Source organism: Drosophila virilis, chromosome 2 (assembly GCF_030788295.1).
Source record: "Drosophila virilis strain 15010-1051.87 chromosome 2, Dvir_AGI_RSII-ME, whole genome shotgun sequence".
Lineage (NCBI taxonomy): Eukaryota > Metazoa > Arthropoda > Insecta > Diptera > Drosophilidae > Drosophila > Drosophila virilis.
In genome coordinates this window covers 13,611,622-13,624,006 of record NC_091544.1, presented here as the reverse complement: position 1 = coordinate 13,624,006, position 12,385 = coordinate 13,611,622, and the positions used below count along the sequence as shown (strand labels likewise).

The 12,385-nt window shown below is 46.1% G+C and overlaps 1 protein-coding gene across 2 annotated transcripts; it reads right to left on the bottom strand.

The window, feature by feature from the left end:
- Positions 1-807: 807 nt before the first annotated feature.
- On the bottom strand, positions 808-11,935 carry LOC6630576 (probable Rho GTPase-activating protein CG5521). 2 transcript variants are annotated; one of them, XM_002053889.4, is made up of 7 exons: positions 11,213-11,935; positions 9,467-9,577; positions 8,821-8,838; positions 7,753-7,924; positions 2,524-7,695; positions 2,255-2,451; positions 808-2,191 (listed from the first exon to the last, which is right to left on the bottom strand). In XM_002053889.4, exons 1-7 carry the CDS (start codon positions 11,316-11,318, stop codon positions 1,920-1,922), a joined length of 6,048 nt encoding a protein of 2,015 aa, XP_002053925.3. In that variant the 5' UTR covers positions 11,319-11,935; the 3' UTR covers positions 808-1,919. The 2 variants fall into 2 exon arrangements, with proteins under 2 accessions (XP_002053925.3, XP_032294344.1); XM_032438453.2 differs by lacking the exon at positions 8,821-8,838.
- Positions 11,936-12,385: the final 450 nt, after the last annotated feature.

Here is a 12,385-nt window from a genome sequence, read left to right as displayed (position 1 = left end):
GACCTGCACGCACCGATGCCAATGACCGACCCAGTCCGCGTTTTGGGACACATTTTTCAATCCCCGAACTGGGTATTACGTGTGCATTAGAGTGCCCAGCTGAGTTGACTGTTAATTAGCACAGCCCTAAAAAACAACACCTGGCGTTTGTTTGGGCCACTTTATAAAATAAAAACAACTGTTAGTCAGAAAGGCTCGACTAGAAAAAGCACCGTGTCCTTAACCAACATTTCCAATTAATTTTATACAGACTAACTAGGCTAAATCGAATCATACGTTAATCCTGCTCTCCTTAGGTATACTAAGTTATCCAATCGACAATAAGGATTCTTGGCCGTCTGCTTCTCTATAATATCCTACATAAAAGTATAATATACAGTAGCTGTAATGCAGATAGCTGCAGGACACTAATACAATCTTAAGCTAACATTAGATTTTATATCATTTGTCAGATTCCATAAAGTAAACGATAAAATAAAACTATATACATTTTTAAGCTATTTTCAATGGATACAGCGCATAGAATTGAATTGCATTTTTATTTTATGAAAAATACTCGTTTGTTTCTTAAATAAATTAGTAAGTAGATTTATAATATTAGTTTTTGTATAATGCGTGGTGTACTTGGTGTTAGTTACAAAAAATTGTCGTTTGCATTTTGCTTAGGTTACGATATTTTTGCTTTGTTTTTATTGTTTTTGTTTTTGTTTCTTTTTTTTTATACAAAAAATCTTACACACATAGATAATTACTAAATGTTATTGGTGTTAATTAGACTAAAAATTTCATAAAACATTTGTGCAACAAAAACGCATTGCAATTAATTTGTTGTTGTTGTTTTTTTTTTTTTTTACTTGCCCGCTCGATAAATAAATATAAAATTAACATATATATGTATGTATATATATAAATTTGATCAATTTGTTGAAATTATTCGCCGAACAATATAGTAAAAAGTGTTCGCATTTCTTTAACAATTTGTTGCATATAATATTACATATACATATATAATTAAAACCCGATTGTTTGAACAATTGTGAATCGATAGATCGACTCTCACTTTTGGATACTTATTAGCTAGATTGTCTATACATAGAGCTCGACTACATATAATACTACGAGTAAATCTTGCTTGATTTAATATGGATTCTCGAATTGTAAAATGTATAAATAAATTTTGATTTTGTTGCTTTTATCAACGAATTCTACGAATCTATAAATCAAACATTGAAATAATGCAATTATATAACATATATATAGATCGAACTTGAACGAGTCCTGGGAACTCCCTGATTCATCAAAAAAAAAAAAAATATGTTAGTGCATGTTAAACAAAACTACAACAAACAAAGCTGTGCGAATAATAAAATCGAGTTAATTATAAATTGTAATATAAATTATGCACTCATATGGGTAAAGCTCAAACTATATAAAATTAATTAAAATCAATAATGTTATTAGATTAAATTTGCATAATTAGATTTGAGTGGACGCAAGTAACATGGAATTGCTTTTGAATCGAACAATTTTATGAATTAATACCTAACTCTTGTAATTCCAGTGCGCTTTGCAGTTTAGGGAATTGGAATTTTGGCAAATAAATAGTTAAATACAGTGATAAGTTAGACTAAATTAGCAACGAAATGAGTGAAATAAATTACAATATAAATAGGAAATATATAGGAAATTTATAAAAACATAACAGGAAACGTGTGTGTATGCGTGTGTGATTTGCAAATACTATTCATGTTTCAATAGAACTCCGCGATGGCTATTCCAGTAGCCGCCTTGGACAGGCTTGCTTGCAGCGGGGAATGAGTTGAGTTAGGGGATGGTATTATATAGTAGTAGTAGTAGTTGTGGTAGTAGTAGTAGTATTTGTTGTTGTTGTTGCAGCTATAGCCAGTGCGTGTTATAGTCTATTTGATGCGACGCAGCGGCAGCGTGGGACTCTCTGGTGGTGTATCGCCGCCAGCCGCACTGCCACCGGAACTGCCGCCCACGACAATATGTTGCAGTGAGTGCTTCTTGGTAACGCCCTTGAAGGGCGGACCCAGCTTGCGTGGACCACGTGGCGATGCAGAGCTTATGCTGCTATTGGAATTGGCCTCCATGGCCGCTGTGGAGCCAGCTGAGGCGGAGGGCGCTATGCCAAGCGGCGGCGCCACATCAATGGATGCCTGTACCCAGCCTGCAAGCAAACACATGTGAGTTTAGACAAAGATTCGACATGTTCATATGGCATTGTAGTTACCTTTGACAGAGGCGCGATTGGGATCAATTAAAGCGGCTGCAAGGGGCGCGCCAGAACTACTCGCATTCGACTCACGCAATGTGCTTAGCGTCGACAACGGCATTGGATTGTAAATGCGACTGGCAAAGTCCTCGAATGTAGTGCTCTCCTTGTAGCGCGACGAGACGCTGTCCAGCGAGCGATTGCGCTCCTCATAGCTGTCAGGAAGAGAGCAACAATCACAATAATTACAACAATTTGTCAAAGTTAGCTTAAGGTCGATTACTCACAATTGCTGGTAGAGCGGCAGGGCGGCGCGCTTGGTGCGACTCGCATTGATGGCCGTCGCTCGTATGAGCGTGGCCAAGCAGGCGCCACTGACGACTGACTCATTGGCAAGTGGCCCAAACCAGGGCACCTCCGGCTTCCGATTGACCGTCACACGAAACAGTCCATTACGCAGAGGATAGACAACGATGAGCACATCGCAGAACTCCGTTGGCAGAATGTCGCGTCTGTAGTCGCGATGATGCTCGCTCCAGACAATATGCACCTCATCGTTGCCCAGATGACGCGTCTTCAGCAGCATGGCCTCCGATGAGTCTGAGGGCATGCGCGTTGCCACATGATAGACAACCTCCAAAAAGGGCGTAGCATAATATGGCGCCGTAGCGCCACAACCCTGACGCGGCAAGCCGCCCAGAAAGCCATTGTGCGTCTCCAGCTCTATCTCCCAGCCGAGCGCCGAAACGAACATCTCGTACATGCTGCTGCCATTGGTGTTGCGCAAGATGCTCGTCTTGTCCTCCTGCCCGGCGGCCACATAAATGACAGCCATTTTGTGCGTTTCACGGCACTTTTGCAAATCAACGTTGCGCAGCTCGCGCAACAATTTCTCGCTGCGCTGCAGCAGATGGGTGCGTGAGCGTCGTTCCCAGCCGGCCAGGCCCAGATGGGCAAAGAGCAGGCGACAGTATTGAAATGGCGTCTCGACACGACCCGGCAAACTACCACTGCCGCCGGCGCCCGTGAACGAGTCAAACGAAGCGGTTGCACTGTGCAGCGAACGTTGATCCGGTTGCTGCTGCAGCAGGGATGAACTGGAGCCCGCATGCCGCAACGAAGCAGCCGTGGGCGTCTGTTGTGATTGGCGAGCAACAAACTCCTGTTCCAGCACACGCTGATTGAGTATGATTGATATGGCCTGCGCCTCCTGGGCGCTGCTCAATGGACTGCAGCTGGGCGCATTCAGTTCGGCGACCGTGGGTGGCACACATTCCGGACTGGTGTGACCAATATAGGCCAGCATATCGTCCAGCTGATCCAAATCGGGCGCCGCATCCTTGGCCAGCGGCAACACACCGACTGGACGATGCCGCAGTGTGTGTCGCGGCAATTGCGGGTCCTGGTGCGCTAACGAATCCATCGGCTGACACAGCTTTGTCAGCCGCGACGGTCCATCGTAGCGTTCCGAGCTGTACTGGGCGTGCGCGGGCGCTGGCACAGTTTCAGCCTTGCGCGGCTCCGAATACAGTATGGAGGCATCCCAGCAGGCTTTGCCATTCAGATCGCGCATGAGCACACGCACCTGCTTCTCGGCGGTAACCAAGCCAGCCGTAATGCCACCACCAGGCAACTTCAACGTGGGCAGCTCTATAAAACTGGCTACCAGGCCCGAGTTAAGCATGAAAAGCTGCAGATTCTGTGCATTGACCACCGAGGGTAGCTCCATGGAGTCACGACGCTCCAGCTGGCTGCCGCCGGCGCCGCTGGCGCCATTGCCGACAATATCATCCTGCTCCTCCACCATGGAGCTCAGGCGTGATGCACCAATGCCCATGGGAAAGTGGCCCAGATGCGTAACCAGATGCATAGCAACCGCTCGGGCGCACAGCCTTATGGCCGAGATGCAGGCCTGTATCGTCTCCGATGTTTGATAGTTAGCCTCCGGCAGGCGTCCATCGCCCTGCAGATCATCGCTGGCAATGTGCATATCGAAATCCTCATCCGAGGTCAGTTTGACGCGTTCGTGACGCGGCGCACCGGATGCCACCTGGAGCAGGACGCGCAGCACCTGCAGCACCAGCGTATCGCCCTGGTCATTGTAGGGCGTCAGCATCAGGGTAGCTGGTATGGCCATGCAGAACTCGCCGAGGCAGAGCATCAGCGATGTCAGCACCACCTTGTCTGCATCCTTGGGCTTGGACACGTTCTGTATATCCAAGGCACGACACAGTGCCGTTATAATCAGGTGCGGCACACGTTCAATGGCCGCCAGTTGACGTCCGCGCTCCGCGCACAACTTGAGCGCATCCACTGCGATGACAGCGATGGTGTGATGCTTGAATTGTAGAGCCTGGAGCAGCACCTGCAGCACCTCCCGTATGCGCGGATGAAAGCTGTGCGCATGCGATTCCTTTGGCGGCAGCACATCCTTGGGATGCGGCACCGATTGCTGAAATGGAACACGCTGCTGAGCGTTGCGTGTGGGCTGGGAGAGACGCAACAGCAGCCACTGTCCCAGCTGGCAGAGCGCAATGCAGCGCGCCTTGGCCGAGGGTTCGCGACGTGCACAGCGCAGCATTATGTTGAGTATATGATCCTGCAGATCGGGACATTCCATCAGTTCAAATTGCTGCGGCGTTGGCTGCAGCACGGGCCGCGGCAGCAGCGTTGCGGGATATGCCAGCAGCGAGCCCAACAGGGCGGCCACCTCAGCGCGCGGCGTTGTGCGTGTAACCTCAAGGGAGGTCAACAATATGGCGCTGGCATGCACCAGATCCAGCAGCAGCAACGTGTGCCCCGGCAGCAGTAGACTCAGCAAACGCGGCCCCTCCAAATGCTTCATAATGGCATAGATCAGATCCCGATCCTCGCCGGTGAGCAGCTGATGCAGCGCATGATAAAACAGCGGCAGCTGTTGCATTCCAATGGCACCCTGCAGCGCCAACGAGCAGAGCAACTGCAGCGCCCACAGTTTGCCCTTTTTGAAGGAACGATCCAGGGTGAGAGCGCCGTAGCACCAAGGTGCTACCACAGCAATGGGCGGCACCAGCGGCGGCGGCGGTGGTGTACTTTGGTTATCCGTCGAGATGCCCTGATTCTGTTTGATCTTGATGAGGTTTTGGGTCATCTCCAGCAGATGCTTAAACACTTGCGCATGCAGCTCCGATTTAGGTATGCGATTCACATCGCCCAAGGCGCCCAGCATGCGTTTCCACATAATGGACGTGGAGTCGGGCAGCCAGCCGGTGGCCGTGCCGCCGAGCATAATCGAGCGACGCTCAGATCCATAGCCACCGGTGCCAAAACTGCCGGAATTGCCATCCTCCAGGCTGCCCGAGTCCGCGGCTAGCACATCGATCTGCAGCTGGGCATCCTTAATGGAGCCGCCTTCAATGCCGCTGCTGGCCGTGGGCGATGGACTGCGCGAACCGGCTCCACTTTCAGTGTCCTCCACCGCATCCTGATAGCCATCCACATCGTCCACCGCCTGCTGTGAGCCGCGACGCCGCCGACTTTTGCGTATGGGCGCTAGCGAATCCAACGACATGGCGCGGCGCATATCCTGGACAGTGCTCTGCGCCTCCAAAGTAGCGCGTATGCCAGCTGCCGCGGCGTCTGTCTTAGGCGGCACGGGTCGTCGTCGGCGTATACGTGAGTTGCGCGCCGCCGACGCCAGGCTGCCCTCGCTATAGCTGCGACTCAGCATTGGGGTAAGCGGCACAGGACGTACACCATGGCCGGTGCCGCCATGTGATTGCGAGTGCTGGTGATGGGTGCGATTGTTGGGCTGCAGCAACGGCGCCTGGCTATTGCCGCCCGCCTGCGAGTTCTCATCGGAGCGACTGCTATTAGATTCGGCGATGCTTTCACGCTCGCGGTGGAGCGCGCTGGTCGCCACGCTGGCCCCGCTGGCACTGGCACTGCCCGATCCCTGCCAGACGCTGCCAATGCGTCGCCGCTTGCCACGACTCTCGGCCACACGGTCCAGCGGCAAATCTAGCAGATTAATTCCATAGGTATAGCGCGAAAAGACGCGCGTCAATGTTTGTATCGTCTTACTCCACTCGACGATGAGCTCCTCGCGATGCGTCAGCGACTGTAGAACGGTGAGAAACTTCTCCCAGAGCATCACATTAACGGGCACATTGGTGTGCGCCCGTATCCAGGTTACGATAAGCGTTTGAAATATGGCCGAGCCGAGAATGCCGCCCAGGCTGGCGCTCTTGGAGCCACTGGGCGGCGGATTCTGATGCAGCACAACGGCGGTCACCTGCAGCAGCACAAGCAGCATTTGTTCCCACGTGCGCGACTCCATGCGTGTGTTCATCACCATGGTGCGATACACGTTTAGTACCTTCTTGCATATCTCCGTCTGCTCCTGCAGCGGCGTCGATCGATAATCCCGCGAGCGTGTGGGAAAGCATATGTTCAGATTTGCCGTATTTACAAGGAACACATTCGCCGCATTGGTAACAAACACCTGCAGCACATTCTGCATGCCCGCACGCACCACCTGCTGCTGCTCCCTGTTGCCCTGCATGGCGCCCACGTAGGAGGGCGTGCGCAAGCGTTGGCTTCGCGGCGTGCCACCAGGCGGCGCCGTCGGTGCGCCCTGTTGTTCATCATTTGGCTCCAGCAGAAATGGTGGCGGTGTGCTGCCCGTCATCCAATCCCGATAGACAGCAATGGCCGTGCGTATAGACTCGATTTGCGCTTTTGATGTGAAGTTCAACAGAAACGCCTGCCGATAGACCTCGTGCACAAAGTTGATGTTCTCACGGCTCACATAGAACACATCGCGCACAATGAGGCCCTGCTGATAGCCCAGCAGCCGCGCATGATCCACGCCCTCGATGTGCAGGGCACAGTCCAGGCGGTGGCTAAGCAGACGCTCGTGTGTGAAGCGTGATACCCAATTGATGAGCACCACCACGCAGGAGGCCATAACCTCCTCTTTTTTGTGTATCGAACGCATGACAGGCATCTCCAAGCGGGGATTGTATATCGAAGTGCTCGCATCAAAGCTGGGCGAGAAGACAGGCAGAAATACGTCCTTGAAGCGCTGCAATAGAAATGCAAACGCTCGATGATCCTTCTGGGCACGATTGTCGCGCCAGCGCAGACAGGCGGCCGTTTGCACCATGCTATTGAGTAATATTTCCAGTCCATCGCGTGGATCCGGTGGCGCTGACTTCTCGCTGGACGAGGGCGGCAGCAGTGCAACCACCTCAGAGCTCTGCACGGGATGTGAGAACGTATTGTCATGGAAAACGGAGGCCATGCCGCCGTCTGCCTTCATGTTGGGATGTGTGAGAAAATCCGTAGCACTGAACTCCGTATCGGGCCCCACAATGCCCTTCTGTGGCACAATCAGGCCGGGTATCAAATCCGCGTACATGGCGTGCACATAGCCTGGCGCATTGTCGCCCAGAGTCTGGTACCACAGCAGAAAGTATCTAAAAGTTTAAAAGGATTTAGTTGACTTCCAAGCTCGTCAAATTTCTAAAACTTACTTCACACCCTCGCGTCGCAGCTTGGGCGAATTGCCCAAGTGCAGCAGCTTGGCCATGATGCGGCTGAGCGAGTGGCATTGCCAGCGGCGAGCCAACAGCTCCGGCAACAGGCACAGTATCTTCTCCAGCAGCCATAGCGAACCATCCAGTTCCTCGCGATGCGCTTTGTGCACTGCATAAAGATAAAGGATAATTGTGGATTAAAGAGCCAATCTCAGCAAAGTAAATTCCTGGATCACACAATCTGAGAGAGTCCTAAGCAAGCACATGCCAATGGCGGGACAAGCACAAAATGCAACGAAGCGAGTGCGATAGAGACGAGGCGAGTGGAAAAAATTAATGAACAATTTTATTTCATTTAAGATAATTTACACTTTAAAGAACAAAAAATTATAAAAAAAAAAGCTTAGAAAGCTTTTTTACATACAGCTTTAAAATGAAATATTTTTAAAAAGCTTTAAGAAACACTGGAATTAAACGAAGCAATATGTGATTGAGCTAAAATAAACTTTTAAAATGAAGCAAATGCCAATGGAAATGGAACAAATTCCCACAATAATTGATATGTAAATGCTGTTAGGAACGCTGGGATAGAACACTGTTTCTACTAAATGAAACATGTTCATGAAAATTACACCATTTTCAAATACCTAGATAGAAATGGAATAGACTTCTATACTATACTAGATATTTATAGAATGGCATGTGAAATTTTTAAATATATTTCTAAAAGGCTTCTTAATTAAAATGCAAATTTAAAAAATGCCTAATGGAATGTTGGAATGAAACAGACAATTCACGATGGCACATGTGATAATTTGATTGTTTACTTCTATCAAAATCATATGAAATAAAAATTACACTTGATATTCTGACATGTTCTTGTGACTGGAATGGAACGGAATGGAACAGTAACAAGCTCTGTAAACGTAGTGACAAATAGAAAACAGAAAGATGAATAGAATGAAACAATAGTAAACAATGTAGGGGAAATTTAAATTTAAAGCAATGTCGGAATGTGATGAATTTTACTGGATAAGTCAATAGAAGACCACGCCGCAAACTTACCAATGTGAAACGGAAGTTCTGCCGGTAAAAAGTTATACAAAAGAGAGGGCAAAAACAAATTTAGCAGGAATTGAAATTAGAGTATTTCCTTAAACATAATCATAGTAACTTTATAATTCTTTTGTTTTTTTTTTTAATGAGAAGTAACGTATTAAGCAAATGTAGATACGTACATATATTTGTAGACAAAAGACACAAACAAGAAGCAACCATTAATTTTAATGCGGTTTGCTTTCTTAATTGGTAGGGAAAAGATTAACAAGTTGAAAGCGGACAAAAACAAGTAAAAGTGCTCTAGTCGGGAGTGTCCCACTAGCAGATACCCTGTACCCTGTAAAAGCTAAAAATAAAAACTATATTTATCGTAGGAGGTTAACTGTGAAGAAAAGTTAACTTCTTTGTCCCACCTTAATTTGAAGTTTTTGTTCTTATAGAGTCTGAGGTCCACAGACAAGCGAATGGTCGAATTTCGGAAATCAATTAAACTTAGTGATCAAAAATATACTCTATACTTTACTGTATCGCAAATGTCTCTTGGCTGTTACAAACATTAGAGCAACTGCAACACACCCCCTTTTTTTCAGGTACAGGGTACGTAAACTAAACGTAAACGTAAACGTTTTTAAGATTTGATGTGCTTAATTACCTTTTTGCTTAAGATTTGCCTCGGCCTGAATGAAGGTGTCGTAGAGTATAAAATAGACATGGCTATAATTTGTCTCGAACAGCGACTTTGACTCCTCATAATCCACATTATCTAAAAAGAGAAAGATATATAGGGAAATAATTTAGCACATGCTGTATGCACACATATAAAAACAAATCCGAGTAACCCAATTCCCGCTCTGATCTGATAAGCACAGCCCGCTTCCCACTTGAGCAACAGGTGGTGGACGCTGACGCAACGTCAACATTGATTGGCCAATAAACAAAGAGCATATCGCCGATAACGATAGACATGTCTGTACGCATATGTAAGTATATACATACGCATGTGCATATGTATATTTGCATGCACTTGCATGCAGGCGATTTCCATAGTTCCGTTCTGGTGCAGACTCGAGAAAAGAAAACCACACATGACGAATGGGCGAAAACCGCAGAAGCGGGCTCAAAAATGCGTTGAAAAAAAAAACCAACATTTGATGAATCAGTGCCGGAGCGGTAAAAGGGTTGCAGGGGGTGGAGAGGGAGCAGGGGGGGCAGGTAGCTGCTGCTGCCGGCATGTGTAGCTGTCATCAGCGAAACGCTGCAAAACAGAAGAAAGCTAAACGTTGAGCGGAAAGAGTAGGCCAAGAAACCTTTAAAACTGGTTTCATAGAAGGCCAAATGCGAGGCGCGCTTGTTGATAAAGTAACAAACAATTGGAAAAAAGAACTAGCTACATATGTATGTATGTATGTATGTATGAGTGTGTGTGAGTGTTTGTGTGTGTGTGTGTGTGTGGCACAAACTGCGTGTAATTTGCCGAGTAAAAACAACAATAACAATGGAGCCGAGCGGGTGGGCAGGCACCTGTTGGGTGCTTTTTTTTTTTTTTGTAAATAGCTGCGTTCAATGACACAAAAAGAAAGTTACACAGCCACATACATACATACATGTACATATGTACGCAAGTATATACGTAGGCATGTGCATTTGTATATGTATTGCATGCATGTTTTTTGGCTGGTGTTGAAATTGTAGCAACAATGTTGCCACTCAGTCAACAGTTGCCGCCAGTTGGTAAGCGCCGTAATAATTGTGTGCCGCGTTTATCATTTGACGTTTTTTCACACATTGCGCGTTAGGTATACATGTGTGCGTGAGTGTGCGGTGTGCGTTTGTATGTCTCATTTTTGCATACATTAGAGTGTGGTTGCCATTTGTTAAGTTATGATATTTAGTACGCTGTTAAATTTAACAGTTGGGAGCAGAATAACAAATTAAGTATTACAATTTAGTTTTAAAATAAAATGTCTGTGTGTGTGATGTGCCTGTCTACTTATGTACAGCTATATATTTGCCATTTGATGAGTTATGCCTTTTTTTTTATTTGTTTAACGAAACATCAACATTAGCTAGTTAACAGAGTTTGAACAAAACAATGAACAGTGGGAGTAAATGTATTTGCATATGTAAATATGTACGAATTGTGTGTGCTCCAACAGGAAATAGCATTAAGCGCTGTGGGCCGCAGCTATAAAATAATAATCAACATTTGTCGCTTAATATTGCTACATTTTAAATGGCAGCGACCACGGTCAAACGCCCACCTGTCCACTCCAGCAGCAAAAATATTAATATACATATATATGCACATATACAACTCGTTTGCATAGTTTTTTTTTTTTTTTTTTTTTTTTGTTTAATAATTTATAGAGAGGCGTTAATTGGTATTCAAGTACATTACCTAATATTGTGCGCAGGTGGCGCAGGCGGGAGGCCGAATCCTTTTTGCAATCTTGCAGCTTGGCCGTCGACTTTTTAACATCCGCGTGGGATTTCTTGGTAAACATTTTAGCACTTTTGCGTTTCTTATAATTAATATTTGCACACAAACATTCTTAAACTAATTCGTTTGATTTCGTTGCTAAACAACATAAATAAATCGCATGCACGCACGCACGCACACACACACACACACACATATACACAGCCGCACACTCGCACACTCACTGTATATACTTTCTTTTCGCACTTTGTCCAGCGGAGCACCAGATGCGCGAGAGCCCCCGGAGAAATTATTAGCATCGACCGCCCGACCAAGCAGCGACCATCCGTCCCAACGAAGCTGACGTTGCTGTTGGGTGCGCTGCTGCCGCTGCTGTTGCTGCTGCTTTTCGCAGTTCGTTGTAAATTTTTGCTTTTATTTCATGTCTACACATTCGCTCTCCCAGCAGCCAATTGCACATAGACGAAGCGGAGTCGCGCAATTGCCAGATTGCAGTTGAATTCATTAATTTTTGTTAAATTTACCGTTTCACTGCACATTATTAAACATTTTTCGCTGCAGCACGGACACGGAAGAGCTGGTTTTATGCGTTTTTACGAAATACAAATTCATCTGCGACGCGTTTGTTGGACTAAAATAAAAATTCGGCCAATCAACCAGGTGGAATGTTATTTAACAGCTAGACATAACATTGGCAAGAGCATTAACATCCGCTCGTCTGTTATTAACAGAGAACGATAAATACTTAGTATGTTTTTAAGCTAACACTGGCCCTGTATATTTATTAATTTGATGTAAGCTGTTGTTTACCTATAACTACGGTTTGTTACTTATTTTTATATAGAAATAAGAATTATAATTTCAAATTAGAGCTCAAACTTTGGCTGCAATACTATCGTTTCTTGTCTTATACTGTTAAGATACGACTAGCAAACATATCGATATATAAAATGCATAACTTATATTTTAGTTCTGCTTCTTATATTTAACTTATTGAACAGCCCGCAAAATAATTCAAAAATAATGGCAAGAATAAAACTAGCGATATAAAAACTTAATAAATGTATTGCAATTTATTTTATTTAATGCTTTTGTAGGCACTATACAGCAGGAACTGCTCTATATGCACTT

Excerpts from the sequence above, each read along its gene's own strand:
- LOC6630576 (XM_002053889.4), bottom strand. The coding sequence starts at position 11,318 with ATGTTTACCAAGAAATCCCACGCGGATGTTAAAAAGTCGACGGCCAAG. Across the intron at positions 9,578-11,212 it reads CCACCTGCGCACAATATTAG|ATAATGTGGATTATGAGGAG; the intron begins GTAATGTACTTG and ends TTCTCTTTTTAG. Across the intron at positions 2,452-2,523 it reads CTGCCGCTCTACCAGCAATT|CTATGAGGAGCGCAATCGCT; the intron begins GTGAGTAATCGA and ends TCTTCCTGACAG.